The 15,372-nt window shown below is 48.6% G+C and overlaps 1 protein-coding gene across 1 annotated transcript in view; it reads right to left on the bottom strand.

Annotated features, from left to right (window-relative positions):
* LOC119389431 (E3 ubiquitin-protein ligase RNF34) overlaps positions 1 to 15,025 on the bottom strand; it is a 37,053-nt gene extending 22,028 nt beyond the window's left edge. Inside the window, exons 1-3 of the mRNA XM_037656675.2 lie at positions 14,865 to 15,025; positions 13,967 to 14,332; positions 11,543 to 11,767 (exon numbers count right to left, since the gene is read on the bottom strand). Coding sequence (XP_037512603.1) covers positions 11,543 to 11,767; positions 13,967 to 14,329 — 588 coding nt within the window. The 5' untranslated portion in view covers positions 14,330 to 14,332; positions 14,865 to 15,025. The remainder of the gene's footprint in view (positions 1 to 11,542; positions 11,768 to 13,966; positions 14,333 to 14,864) is intronic.
* Positions 15,026 to 15,372: the final 347 nt, after the last annotated feature.

Below are 15,372 nucleotides of genomic sequence, written 5' to 3'. Positions count from 1 at the left end.
CGGGAACTAAACAAACAGATCACGCGCTACAAATGCAACCTCATGCATTATAACCTATTCAAGAACAGTTAAAGTCCTGAATATTCAACAATGTATTCAGTCCACAATTCTTGGATGTAACTTGAATGCTTCTCTTCCAGGAAACACTCACACAAACTCCAGCGCTGATCATCGTAGTTCCCTTCGGTCGTCGGTCCTGAATGTCTCTCTTCCAGGAAACACCTACCGTAAAAACCGGAATATAGGTCGACCCCCCAAACTTTGAATCCCCAAAAAAGAAATTTTAAAAAATTGCAAAGTATCGCGGTGCACCCTTACCTTGATAAATACGCGACACAACCAGCTGCACTGTGGTGACATTTCTTTTTATTTGGACACTGATATGTAGTTAAACGCCAGAAGGCCACAAAGTGCTGTCACTCAGCCTCGTCCGAACTTGAGTCGGACGATGCCTGCTTGTCACTAGTAACGCCCCAGAGTGCATCGTCCTCCGTTCCATCCAATGCGTCGCTGATGCAGCATTTGTGAAAAGACTTGCGCAGGGAGAGATTTCCATGCTGACGACACCCAGCCACAAACGGTCGCAAGAGGTGGATGTCGTAGGCGGCCAGCGGGGGTCTTGGGATTGTCGCCCAGCATCCACTCTTTGTAGAGCTCGCGCACGCGATCTTTAAAGGGTTTGTTGAGCACTACGTCCAGTGGTTGGAGGATTGATGTTAGTCCCCCAGGGATCACGACAAGATCTGTCTTGCCATCGGACAGGGCTCCCTTTACATCGGCCGTGAGGTGGCCTCGAAATGAGTCGAGGACCAACATGCTCGGTCGCTGAAAATTCCACACGAGCCGGATCCATTCGAGCATGAGGGACTCATTCATGAACCCTTTTCCGTTCGCTCTCACGATCACATCCCGAAAAAAGTCTTCTTTCGGTAGCCCTTTTCTCTTGAAAATGATATAAGGGGGTAGCTTCTTTCCATCGGCTGTGCACGCAAGCATCACCGTAAATCGCGAATGCTCGTTGCCCATTGTCAAGAGCTTCACTTGCTTTGATCCTTTAGCGGTCACAGTCGTCTTCGAGGGCATATCAAACCAGATCGAAGTTTCGTCAGCGTTGCCCATGGGTCCCATCATGTAGCAACGCTGTCGACAAAGCTGTATGACGAAGCGCTGATACTCGACCAGCTTGTGATCGAAATCTTCGGGCAGTTTTTGGCACACGGAAGTACGCTGCCGCAGCGCAAAGCCCTTCCGCTTCATAAATCGGCGCACCCATGATGGCGAGCCCTTGAATTGCGCCCTCGTGAGCCCAGAGTCGCGCGCTATCTCGAGAGGTTTCACGCGGATGCACTCCGCTGTCACGGGTAGCGACCTTGCACGCAGCTCCCGGACGAACTCGGCGAGTAGCGTTTCCAGTTCGGGGTGCACTGCAGTCCGTCCATGAAACGAAGTTTTTCTTTGGTTGCTGCAGGATGTGATGCGCTGCTTTTGGCTCCTCCAGTATCGGATGCTTTTCTCCGATGCACCGAATTCCGGTTGTGCTGTCAGGTTGCCGTGCACTTCGGCATACTCGATAACTTTTTTCTTAAAGCCTATCGTAAACTCTCATTTCTGAAGCCACTCATTTCTGAAGGAAACAGAAAAATAAAAGCGGATAACCAAAGCAGCCACACTTGACAGAAGAAAAAGCAAAATGGCGCTGCCCAACGGTGCCGCCAGCTCACCGCTGCTGATGCTCACGATGGCAATGGAGGCTTCCGACTTCAGCTGCCGATCGTTGCGAGACTTCCACATTCTTTTCTGCCAATGACCGGTATATAAGACAAGGGTCGACTCTTCATCGCGTTTTTCTGAAAAAAAAAATTCGACCTATATTCCGGTTTTTACGGTAACTTGGCACTGCTCACACGGCGTCATCATCCGATTCTTCCAGATCGACGACTGACTGACCGCACTACATCATAAACATGTCTTCTTTGGCCGACGGAAGCACACTCAACATAACTTCCTCTCCGGACGGACTGACTCCTCGCTGGTCGATGGTACACGCTTATATTCAGTCTCCCTCGGGTTCCAAAAGCGTCGGGAGTGTTCTTCGGCGTGCAGCAAGCCAAAGCTAGGGAAGGGGCAAGATACTTCTCGACGGTTCTGCTCGCAGTGGCCTCACTTGGGGTCGCGTCATGCTTTCCTTCTAGATGTTTCTAGACTTTGCTGGGCATTCGCCCCGAGGCTGCTGGTTACCGGCGGTGGCTGTTTCGAGGGGGGGGGGGGCGGAGAGGATGCGGCGTGCCGGCAGGCATTAGCGCACCTTTTAATACTTGTTTTTTTCGTAGTGCGCGCTTGTTGAGCGAACGGCTGGCACCGTGGTTTCCTGCTGTCATCCGAAAGCGGTGGCGCGCGTGCCTTATTAACGCGTTCGTTTGAGACAGTCCGGGTTCATTTAATAACTAATAAAATCACAACTACAATTTCCCAGCTCATGTTTCCCTCAACTGTACAGCTGACATCACTTTAAGTCAGCCAATGAAAAGTCTGTCGTCGACAAAACATGGCGACGCAGCGATATTTGCCGAGCCATAGTTGGCCGAGATTCGTAGCATCATACCGTTTCGATTGTGATGCCGGCAGCTTGTGAAAGCGAACGTTGTTTCCACTTTGATAAGTTGTACGGCACTGTTTGACGACACATACGGTTGGCATAGCGAGGTCTAAGCCACCCAAAACACGCCGTAAAACACAACCTAACGCAACCAGAAAGAAAAAACTGGGATGTACACCGTGCGAGTGAAGGCAAGAATACACACATGACGGAGCCTGGATGTACTTGAAAGCGGAAGCAAGCAGACCAAATGCTGTACTTGCACAGTATACAACTCGGAGCACAAAAGTTGCCGTGGTATTTGTTTCTTTTCTAGGTTCCTATAAATCTATTATTTTAGAGCAAAAGAAAGCTATGACTGTGTTTATAACTTCCCTTAGTGTGACATTGCACGTTAGTGCCTGTGGTGGCCGGTAGTGCCGCATAGTCGTTTAGGAGCCCAAGAAAACTGCGATTTCAAACAGGCATCATTAATTATAGACTGAATATAGCGCTAAAACATTTTGGAATCGGCATATCTAATCCTCGTTGAAGCAGGGAAAATTGCAACAGGGCAGCTTCATTTTCTTTTCACGACTCCTTTAAAGGGGTACTGACACTTTTTTTTGAAGGCGAGTTTACTCTGCCATACCAACGTCCTGCATGCAGAGACGGCTCTGAGCAAGTGCGAAGCTCAGCAAATGCTGATAAGATATTTTAATTTGATATTAAAGTCAATTTTTCCATGGCGCACCTACTGACATCGACACTAGCTTGACGTCAGGCTACAGTACTAATTCCGGTGACTTCATGCAGCAGTCTGGCTAGTTGTGGTGACGTCAGGTACCAAAACTTCCAAGATGGCTGCTTGTGCGTCATCAAAACTTCCAAAATGGCCGCTTGTACGTCACCAACGGAGCCACAGCGCGGAGCAGCCGTGGAAACGTCACTATATATTGTGCGAGCACGTGACGAGAAGCTCATATCGTGTTGTGACGTCAGGGTACAGTAGGAACTGAAACTAGCTTTTAAAAACATACTGTAATTACTTTTCCAGGGCGCAGTCGCGGTTACCACTACCTTTTCTAGGCTCTTGGGGGCTTGACCGTTCATTTGACGCAAAAAAACGACAACTGAAAATATTCGTGTCAGTACCCCTTTAAGGGGGGACACGGGTCTTGGCGACGAAAAAACGCCAAAAAAATCGATTTTTCAGTTTGGTGATTTTCGTTTTCTTCATATCATCCCGCACCTGCCAGCAAAAAATGAACTCGAAATGACGCGTCGTTGAGCCAAAAAATGTCGTGTTTATTCATCCCAGCACTTGGTTTCGCTTACGAAAACGCCGAAAACAGCCCCCTTTTACGTTGCTCGGATCGCGCTAACCACTCATCGGACCACGGCCATCTTAGTCTCGTTTGAAAGAGCTTCTGTTGAGCTCGCTTTCCCGCCAGGAATGAACCTTCAATGCTGCAGCCAGTCTGCGCTACCAGGCAAAAACAAGCGACAAAACCGTGCCGTATCATTGGTCCATAGCAGTCACGTGAGTGAACAGCGGCTTGTGATTGGAGCGCGGGGACTGACAACACTGGTAGATCACGCGCGCGGCCGCAAACACGTGCGTTGTCACCGCCATTTCGGAAGTTTTGTAGTTTTGCGATCGAAATCGAGATGCCGAACCGTGCTCGAAAGTTCCGCACACTGCACAAATTCGGCAAGCGACGGAAAAAATGTGCTGTGCATCCCAAGGAGTCATCGCAGCCAGCGGCGGCTACGTCGGCAGAGCCGAGCGGGACAGGAGACCGGCAGACGCCGCGATGCAGCAGCCCGACACAAAGGCAGCCTTCGATCGCTACAACTTCTACCAGAGGCGACACGCGCTCAGAGTGCCATAAATCATCGCGACTGCCGACGAAGATATCTGCAGATCTCGGCGGAAGAGCGCAACGGATTCCGCGACGAAGCGGCGCTGCAACACAAGCGATCGCGACGGCGACCACGGTGCCGTCGGAATCAGCTGATTGCGGTGATACTTCAACAAGGCGCCAGGAAACAACGCCGCTGCTTGTGATTACGACAGCAGAGAATGCTGCTGCAGCAGATCTCGCAGCCGGAGAAAGCGTGGCGGCGACTGCGACCGCTGCCTGCAGTACTTCAAGTATGCGCGATCGAGCTGCGAGGATAGACGCGACATTTTTGACATCGGCTGACCGGGAACTCATCGAGCGTCGCGCACAGCAAAAAGCAGCGGAACTTTCCTCGGTCTCGGCAACCGATCGCAAAATGAGTGTTCTCGCAAATCAGCGCGGCACCGAAAGTTCGTCGGCCCCGACGTATACCATGGTTGACCTCGACATGGTGAACAGTTTACTAAACGAACGTTCTGCTTGCCGAGTGTGCCGTGGTCAGTTGACCATCGAACGCGACGCGCGTGAGTACGGCGTAGCCGTTAAGCTGAAGCTTCACTGCAGCAACTGCGGAGAAGTTGGTTCAAAATGGAGCTCGCGACGGGTTGGTGGCAGTAGTAACTGCAACCCGTTCGAAATCAACGTTCGCACGGCGCGTGCGGTTCAGGGCACTGGGAATGGTCAGGCAGCTCTGAATGACATCTTTACCGCTATCGGTGTTTCACATCGGGGCCTTCACACGAAAACGTACCAAGAGTACTTGAAAACGAAGCTTCAGCCAGCAGCAACGAGAGCTTGTGCCGAACATTTGACTAAGTGTGCCACAGTGGTAAAGAGCCTCTACAAGGACCTCAATTTCGGCAACCCCGGAAATATTGCCGTCTCTTTTGATGGAAGCTGGCACACAAGAGGACACACCTCTCACATTGGAATAGCCACTGTGATAGAAGTTTTTTTAGGTTATGTGCTAGACTATGTTGTGCTTTCCAATTTTTGCCTCGGCTGTGAATGTGGTCCAAAACCCGAGAGCCCAGAATACTCTGAATGGAAAGCCAAACATTCATGCCAGAAAAATACCTCATGCAAGGCTGGCCAAATGGAAGTAGAGGCAGCAATGATTTTATTTCAGCGCTCCCTTTCGCTTCATGGCCTCAGGTACACCACCATGCTTTGTGATGGTGACAGCCGGTCGTACAGTGCTGTCAAAGAAGCTAAGGTGTACGGCTTCATAAATGTTGAAAAAGAAGACTGCTCGAACCATGTGCAGAAGCGCATGGGGACTGCGCTTCGGAACCTCGTGCAGAAGCACAAAGGGGACAGCAGCGAGCGCATCAGTGGCAAGGGCCGCCTCACGGGTGACCTCATCACAATATTGACGGGTTATTACAGCTGGGCTCTCAAATCCCTTTCTGGGAATGTGGATGAGATGCACAAGGCTGTGTGGGCTACGTATTATCATGTGACATCCACTGACGAGAAATCTAACCACAGCTTCTGTCCACACGGCCCCGAGTCTTGGTGCAAGCATAATGCAGCCATGGCAAGGAATGAGCCCATCCCAAAAAGCAAGTACAATTTGTCAGAGGCTGTGAGCAATGCACTGCGTCCTGTTTATGAACGCTTGTCCGACAAGGAGCTCCTGCAGAGATGCACCAGAGGGAAGACGCAGAATGCGAATGAGGCCTTGCATTCGGTCATTTGGAGCCTCTCACCGAAGGACAAGAACGCGTCATTGTTTGCCGTTGAGACTGCCGTGGCAGATGCTGTTATGCGTTTCAACTTAGGGAACAAGGAATCTAGTTCGCTTATTTTGCGTGAACTGCAGCTAGATCAAACATGCACAGGTAACCAGCGGGCGGTTGAGAAAGACTATCGCCGTGCCGTCGGCTCAGAGAGGAAACGTGCATCTTCAGCGGCGTTCCAGGCAGCCGCAAAGAAGAAGCACAAGCAAAAGCCTGCTTCAGACTACTCCGCAGGGGCTTTCTGAGTGATTGTGAACACAAGTGCTGTGGCTTTCATGCATGAAATTTTCATTTTCACAACTTTTTCAGTTTTTTGCGTTTTTCTCAAATACAGATTTTTGCATGTTTTGAATTTTGGGATGAGCACTGTGTCGCTAATACTGATTCGATTTTCTTGATTTTTTTTTGTTTGAATGCTAGGGAATTGGAGTCTGCAAGAAAACCTTGATAAAATGTTTAAGGACATTGTAAAATTTTGAAATTTTCCAGAAATCACCAGTGAAAATTCAGAGCTAAGAGACTGCGACATAAAAGCTTGATAACTTTGGGTAAAATTTAGATACTAGCATTAAATTGCGTATTTGCACTATTTGAATATTCAGCAACATACAGGTTCAATTTTAGCTCTTTTGATGCATTACTTTTTATGCAAGTCACATCCCAAATTCATAAAATAAGAATAGTTGTAACTTTTTTTTGGATTGATGTAAAGAAAATGTAATTACATATTTTTAATCAGTGTACAAAGCTGAATATTCCCTGAAAAAATCATGTCTCTAGGCCTAATACTAATATATTTCACTATCGGGTCCCATGTCCCCCCTTAAGGGGGGACGTGGCTTTCGGTACCAACTTTCTTATTTCTTCATGGATCTTGATGAAAATTGGCACACTTATTTGAAATGTTTTTTTAATGCTACTGTAGAAATTTTATGAATATATCTTTACAACTTTCTGATGTACAATATATTTCACCTTCTGCTCTTGTTCCGAGTCTGACTCGCTTAAAAAATGCGATAGGAAACTCGTTCGAAGTGCTATGCATTCTAAGATGTCTGATTGCGGGCATGACATTCTTAGATTTTTTTATTTGCAACAAAATTTTTTTTAGTTTTCATTTTTCATGAGGTGACTGTGCAACAAGCATCAAGGCTTTGTGCAACTCGTCAAATAGCTAATTATCAAAAGGCCATACTGAAAAAGCAAGAATGTCACGCCCTGAACTGTGCTTCAAGGAATATAGAACAAAAAACGGAACTGAAATAGACACAGCGGTCAGTGAGAAATCAGCGGAACAAGCGAAGCAGGAAGCAAGAAAAGTCGTTTTGAGAAAACGGCTTTTAAAGTTGTACCAACGATATTACTTCATCAAAAGGCACTGGGGTCGTAATCTTTTTAGTCCTTCGTAATGTGCAGTTTCTTGAGTGCCCTGTCTTTAGTTTGAGGTGCCTTGCTTCTCTAAAACACAAGAAGATTGTGATCTTTAATGTGTTTTATAAGGTTGGACCGCCTGCACATGTGGCCTTTTATCTGTTGTGCCTTTGTTTTCTTTCTTTTTTCTTAAAATCCTTATGTAGCATGAATTTTAAACGAAGTTATGAAGTGGTGTAATAGACATGACAAAAAGCAAGATATTGTAATGCAAGTAGGTCATGTACTATGATGATTTGCCAGCTTTCTTGTATTCATGCTCTCATTAACATAATTAACAGTTTTGATTGCAATTGATCATTGAATCATTTTTATAGGATACTAAGAGCGGCTCTCATCATGACAACCTATCCCTTCCTCCTAAATAACAGGCAGTTATGGCCAAGACATTGGTGGAATAGGAATTCCTTAGTAGTTTATTCAAGACGCTAACTGGGCAGATAAGAATTCATCTCCCTGTTTCACTCGTCAAGCTGATTTGTAAACCTCGCCTGCGATGCGCTTCATCATTCACCCGGTCGCGGACACGGTTTTCTGCGAGGCTTTTATTTTTTCAGATGATTCATGAGCGCTTACGGCGATACCAAGCACGGCCCCAAGCGCGCCTAAATTGCATCACCAGTGCTTTATTTCACCTCTAAGTGCTCGGCCGCATAGTCCGGGAAGTCGGCACGCGATGTGCTGGGTGGCGGCATTCGGTGACGATGCGCAATATGCCTAGGTGCGGCGACGAAAAATATGCGCGCAACGTGTTTGGCCTCGCATTTCGGAACGCCGACGCGCGCCCGCTGCGCGACGAGCTTGGCCGTGGGGTCCACTGCCGATGAGTAAAATGACCATCCGCTGTACCGAGGAGCCGGCGGGGGAAGCGCTTCGTTCCTTGCGAAGAAGCACACTGCCGCGAGTCCGCTAACGCGTTGTTCTTGCCCGCAAAGTTCGAGGTTCGTCTCGCGTGCCGACGCCGTGAGCGGAGTTAGGTCTAGTGACGACTCCGAGCAGTAGACGCGCCGGCCGCGGTGCCCGATGTTTCAAAGTACGTAATGCGTGGTCGCGAGTACAAAGAGTCGTCCTGCGATCATCTTCGTCACGACGTCCGAAGTGCGCATAAGTAGAACCTCCAACCACGGATCCGACGAGTCAACGCTGGAGAGTCGGTCCGAGACGTGCGTTTGCGATGTTCGCTACGAGTGCGGCGCGCCATCGTAATCCCACCGAGCTTCCGCTAGTAGCTCCAAACTAAAACGTAGTTCTTGTTCAAAGTTATCGTCGAGCCGTGAACACAGAGCGATTGCGAATACGCCACGAAGTAGCGCGACTTTCGACAGCCGTGAGCTCGAGACGCACGAGCTGCAGACGACGATCTCCCGGAGCGAGCATCGGACCAATGGCGAGGCGCGCTGGGGCAACATGGCGGACGCGGCCAATCGGAGGGCTCGAAACGACCTTCGAACATTTGCTTTTTGTGCGCTTGTTTTCGAAGGGAGGAGCCAGCTGCGGCGGGGAATTTGAAGACGGAGAAATGCGCTTTCCGATGAGCCCAAGATATCGGCGCCCGGTGGCGTCATTGCGGAGCTATGATTTTTTGAAAATCAGTGTTTTTTTGCGATTTCCCCAATAATTTGCGCCACCTCGGCAGGCGTAACAATTTTTTTATAGCACTTCTACTCGGTTTTCGGTGAAGATATTTTGGAATCGGATGTAAAAAGGGCTACAGAAACTGAAAATGTGATTTTAAAAAAAACGATTTTTTTGCCATTTTTCGCGATACGAAAGCCGCGTCCCCCCTTAATGCATTCGTTCACAATTCCCAGACTTCTCCTGGCGGCTCGAAATTCCCTGACTTTTCCCTGTTTTCCTGGTTTTTTCCAGTCGCTAGGCACCCTGGCAGCATACAGTGGAAGCCCGACTATACAACTTTGAAGGGACCATGCCAAACCGTCATATGATTCTGACATTGCATAATCGAAAACCTAAGGATATGGCAGTGACGCTCTGTCTTGCGCGAAAAACGGGTACAGACTACCTGAATAAGCCCAAAAAGAATCGAATCTAAAGTGCGTTTTCTTTCCTTTAAAACGAGCCCGAAAATTGCCGCTGTATAAAAACGAAATTGAAACTGCGTCGGCAATAGCCTCCCATCAGAAGAGTCACATACAGTGTCATTGCCATCACATAATGGCGACAGAGCACATTCTGTTGCAAGTTCGAGTAGGATAATTTCGTGTGGGACTGAGATGCGCATGTCGCATTTGTTCCCTTGTAAAGTGCAATTCGTGATATGCCACTGTTATTATGCAACTCATGTCTGCGGGTGTGAGTGCCGCAAACAGAGGGAGGAGATCTTCAGCTGCATGTTGACCAGGAAAAGTTTCCAAAGGCCGAAAACGTGAAAATATCCGGATCCTGAGGATGAGCCTGTCGACAGCTGAAGCTACTCTGTGTAGATCGAGCTTGTCTAGGTAACGGCGCTGGGATGAGTCCGTGATCGAGGCGTATGTAGAAGAGATCTTAAAGCCAGGAAAACTGGATCACAGAAGAAAATGAACTGCCAGGGGAATAAATTTTTCAATCTAGGAAGGCGTACTGTACCCGTCTCACTCTTTTTTTGTAGCGTTAGCTACACTGGCCTAGCCGAGCCAGTTTCGCGTGGCTCCTCAAGAGCCGTGCGACGCATGCGCGAGGATTGGTGATGTCATACAGCTGGCGCGACTCGCTGCCGCCGGTCTGCGCTTTCCAGAGGAGTGACGTCGTAGCCGAGGTAGATGTACTGGCGTTGGCGGGCGCGCAGCTGTTCGCCTTCGCTGTGCAGTCGCCGTCTGACACTGCGCTGGAGCTGCTTGATAGCGCCTCTGACTGGCGTTTGCCAGTATGGTTTAGCCATGGAGAAGGAGCGCGCAAATGCTGCTCAACAGCGCAGAAGAGCCGAGAAGCTTAACTCATCGGATCCCGAAGTAGTTGCCTGGCAAAATAAATATACATGTGCCACATAATACGTATACCATCTGTGTGTCATTGGAGCAGCAGTAATCATGATAATCAAGCTAATCCTAGACGATCAGGAAAGCTAAGAACAATCAGCTGAACCTTTGCTAACGCTACGTTATCCTGGCATAGCTGAGCTAAGCCACTGCAACATTTTTTTTTCTAATTGTAAACCTAAGGGCACGTAAGTCTTTCTTTTGCAACCGAGAATATTTGATGGACGTTAGATTAGAAAAAAGGCAATTTTTTTCTCGGGCTGTATCAGAGTCATCGTATGGTGCGAGGTGTGCGTAAAAATTCAGCGTATAATCGAGGCTTTTATTACGTTATTTCTATAGGGGTTTTGCCTGGATTAAAGCGATTCGTTGTAAAATGTGGGTCGTCACAAAACTGGGGGATGTACGATCGAGGTTACAGTGCATTAGGTCTCTTTGACATTATTACGACTTTGTAGTCTATGCCGCTGATTTGCTTCTGCACATACTGATGCTTCTTAAAGAATGTTATTTTCCATTCCGGCAATAGCTTTAACCCTTTGCGGTCCAAAACTTCGAACTGCGTGCGAGTAGGTACGTTCTGGGCTCCATGCTGAACATATTGCTGCACCCTAGTGTAAAAAAAAGTGAACCTCAACAAACAAAGCTCACTTAATCCTCAAGAGATGGCACTTCATATACACAAAAAATGCGCGCGACTCGCAGTGAGAAAACAGCGAAATTTAAACCACGAACACCCTGGTCGGGGGGTGCCCGACAGCGGACCGCTACGGCCATGTTCCCGACAACGGACCGCGAAGGGTTAAGAAAGACTGACATCATAAGCAAATAAATGAAAAAAAAAACATGGGCACTGGTGAGCGTAATAGGCAATCACAACGCATGCAGGAGTTTGAAATGGGAGCTTACCTCGGAGGACATGCCAGGAAATGGCCCACCCCATGGGGGTGGTGGAACATAAGCCGTAGGCTCTGGCTGTACTGGTATTTCCACGCGTTCTCCTCGCCTTTCAGCTTGCTCTGGAGAGTCTCGCTGCTCGGGCCGTTCTGGACACCGTGGCCTTTCTGCATGCTCTGTCCAAGCTGGCCGCTCTGGCCATTCTGGTTGACTCGCCCTTGATCCCGTGGAAGCACCCTGCAGATTGAATCAGTGGTAGCTGAACTTTGCACACTTTTGTACAGCCACCAACAAGTGAACGAGAGATTGAAAGAAGAAATTTGAACCAAGGACAATCTAAAATGAACACAAGCTTGTCATTCTGGCCTGGCTGTCGGATATTGTATAGCTATTCCAAATGGCATGCGAGGTAGTGCCTCTACAAGCCACTGATCCGTGTAGCATTGCACTCGGCAGGACTTTTGAGAGTCAGCTGTACATAATCCCACACAGCCCAACATAATCAGGCAAAGAGCTCTGGCATCACTGAAATTCAATGCTGACACAAGTTGAAGTCACTGAAATTAAAAATATAAATTCTGGGTTTTACAAGGTAAAGCTTTAACCTGATTATGAGGCATGCTGTGGTGGGAGACTTGACGTAAATTGTGACCAACCAATATTTTTCGAAGTGCACCGGAACTAATGCACAAAGCATTGTTACAATTCACCTCCATTGGAATATAGCCAACACAGCCAGGATCAAACCAACAACTTTGAGCTTAGCAGCATGATGCCATAGCCACTGGGCTACTGTGGCAGATGAACAATTTTTGTTTGCTATCATAATACTCCAGTAATGCTGGGATGGCCTAGTTGGTGGATCATTGTAGCTAGATGCACTGTTTCATGGCATAACAAAGGACAGGGGTGAGATCCTGCAGACCTCTCACCTTCCAGAATTCACTTGCCCTCTCACCCGGCGCAGATTCACCCGGCGCAACAAACCTGTTACTCCATGTGAGCGTGGCATGAAGAAAGCTTGTCAACTGACTAATCGCAATAATAATAATAATAATAATAATAATAATAATAATAATAATAATAATAATAATAATAATAATAATAATAAGCGAAAATTTTTCAAGGCAGATGCTTGCACTATCTCAACAGTGGAGTATTCATTGTCAGGCTTTGAAGTCACATGCCCTAAAATAAAATAAACCAGTTTGTACATCACCTTGCTTGTGTTACTTTGTTGTTACCTGTACTCAGCCTGTACTTACCTGTGCAGGCTGTCGGAGATCAACAATGAAAATGAACTTTACTCTGAAAGTACTGCAAGGCACAGTTAAAGAGACACTAAAGGCAAATAACAATTTGTGTCAGAGTGAAAGCTCAATGTATCACAACTTCTAAAACGGCAATATTATCAACAGCAGTGCCATACTTACCGAGAAATTAAGCTAAATGTATCACATGATGAGCGCCACGAGTTGGACATTTTCGAAGTGATCCCGATGAGGTATGAGAGTCTGCCTACAATAAATCACTAGTAATCAAACTAGCAGCAACAAAAAAGAACCTTCCGTGCATCAAAAGACGTAATAAAATGCTGTTTGTTCGTTTCCATTTGATTCAAAGGTTCCGTTTTCGCCGAACTGCGCCTCGCCCGGCGCCCTGCTTCGCTCACGCGGTCGCGTCTCAGTGGTAGTTTCGGGATCGCGTACTGCCGCGTGTGTTCTGCACGCTCATGAAAGTCGCTCTGACAGAAAGTTCGACAAAATGCCGCATGCAACGACGCCGGCACTACGAGCCCTAGCAGCATACCGCGTTCATCGAGGCTCAAGTCGCTGAATTGGAGCCCAGCGTCGCGAGCCAATGTCTCGTTGTCGAGTTCTCCGTCCACATCCACTGCAGCGATTGCGGCAAGCTTCGATGGCTTCGATGGCCGTTGTTGCTGCTGTGGGTCCCGCTACTTTCGCTCTGCTGCTACTAGTGTCAGCGGCCACGCAGTAAAGGCGGGCAACGTTGGGCACGGCAGCAGTGACATATGAAAGTCTGATTTCAGGTGGGTGATTTGAAGTGCGCTAACGCGATGCGGATCACTAAAACGTGATTTTATTTCAAAATAAGCACTTCCTTGGCATAAAAGTAGCACTACGAGGTTTCTGGACCGCTATTTCAACAATCAACGTCGACTTAATATTTGCCTTTCGTGTCCCTCTAAAAGGGAACACAACACTTTGCTTACGCTTTGGAGGCACTCTGAAAGCAGCTGCCAATGGGGGCAGTGCCCCACACTGCATTCAGACAGGAAACATCTTCACATAGAGGTCCGCAACAGATGCGAACTACCCACGGTGAATTATTTCACGTCAAAGCGTTCACTTTAAGGCTGGACTTGGCCCTTCGTATCGACGTCAGCCGTAACACTCTAATTGGCTAGCAACCTACCGGACGGGCGGTGGACTCGAGCAGCAGCAAATCGACGAGCTCGGCCTTCTCGCGTGCCCCAAGCGGCGGTGCTAAGCCACGGGCACGCAGCAGCGCTCGCAGGTCCCGAGGTCGCAGCGCGAGCAGTGCGGGCCGGCCGCCTGCCAGGGCCCGGCAGCGCGGACAGCGCCGGCCACGCACGCACGCCGCGCAGAAGTCGGTGCCGCACTGGTCACACGCGTGGCGCCGCTTCAGCAGCCCGAACTTGGTCAGGCAGCTATCACAACTGCCGAGCCGGGACTGGGTGCTGCCGCCAAACAAGCTTCCGTCACTGTTGAAGTTCATGAACTCGCGGAATTCCTTCATGAAGGCTGGCGCACCCATAGCCTGCAAGAAGTAAAGGAGACAGTTCGCACTAAACTGCGCGCAGCTGCGCAGCAAATGACAAGAAGCCCAAACGGGCACAGTCAATCAAACCTGTAGAAGGCTTTCGGAGATGCACCACGAAATGACTGCGCACCCGTGCCACGCCGATGACAACCTGCCTAATTGGATATTGCATTACATCGGGCAGCGGAGTGCCGATATACCACCCGTGCGAGCTCGACGGTGCGTCGAAAATTTCTTTTTTTCTGGAGTCTTTCCCGGGTCACACTTGCCAAGATAGTCGTCAGAGAACAGAGCGCTAGCTTGGCGAACAACCAAGCCTGCAGAGTATTGTATCAGTATGAAAATACACTAAGGATGCTGCTTTAGGAAGTCAAGCTGGTGATTATATTAAAAAGCAGCACTCGAGAAGGAATCAACCACAAGTACTTCGACGATACGCCCCGTTGACAGTCGCTGCGATAAATGCGAATTTCGAAACTACGTACACTACATACAAAAGCAAACGCAGTCAACGGAACGGACTACTCACCTTTTCCTTTGGATCCGTTGGCACAACTGACCACGTTTCTCAATTAGTGCATGATGACACGTATATTTAGCCTTATGTTCCGATGCAACAGCTGACGAAATGTACGGACAGCACCCGAAACAACGCCATTATCGGCTACTAAATACTCTGGATAGAGTGTACTAGAATATTTTGAGTGGCGCAACCAAAGCCGGCGCACCATGCAAACCGGTGTCCCCTCTTTTGAAGAAAGTAGCGGCGGCGCTGGCGTCGCATAATCTTGAAGACCGCCGGGGACGCGACACGCGTAAATGAAGGAACGCGCGCGTCTACCCTCTTGCCCGGCCGCGCCGAGGAAAGTTGGCATGTGCCGGCTCGCTTGCCTTCGCGTCTGCGAGTTGCGCCGCGCATCAGTGACCAAAATAAAAAAAAAAAGGAACAGCGTTTAAATCACTGCTACGTGCTCGGGTGCAAGACTGTGTACGCCCGCATGAACCAAGGCCGCAAGATATCGCTTTTTAAAGCTCCA

Source organism: Rhipicephalus sanguineus, chromosome 4 (genome assembly GCF_013339695.2).
Source record: "Rhipicephalus sanguineus isolate Rsan-2018 chromosome 4, BIME_Rsan_1.4, whole genome shotgun sequence".
Lineage (NCBI taxonomy): Eukaryota > Metazoa > Arthropoda > Arachnida > Ixodida > Ixodidae > Rhipicephalus > Rhipicephalus sanguineus.
Note: the sequence above shows the minus strand (reverse complement) of the source record. Positions and strands in the feature narration are given on the sequence as shown.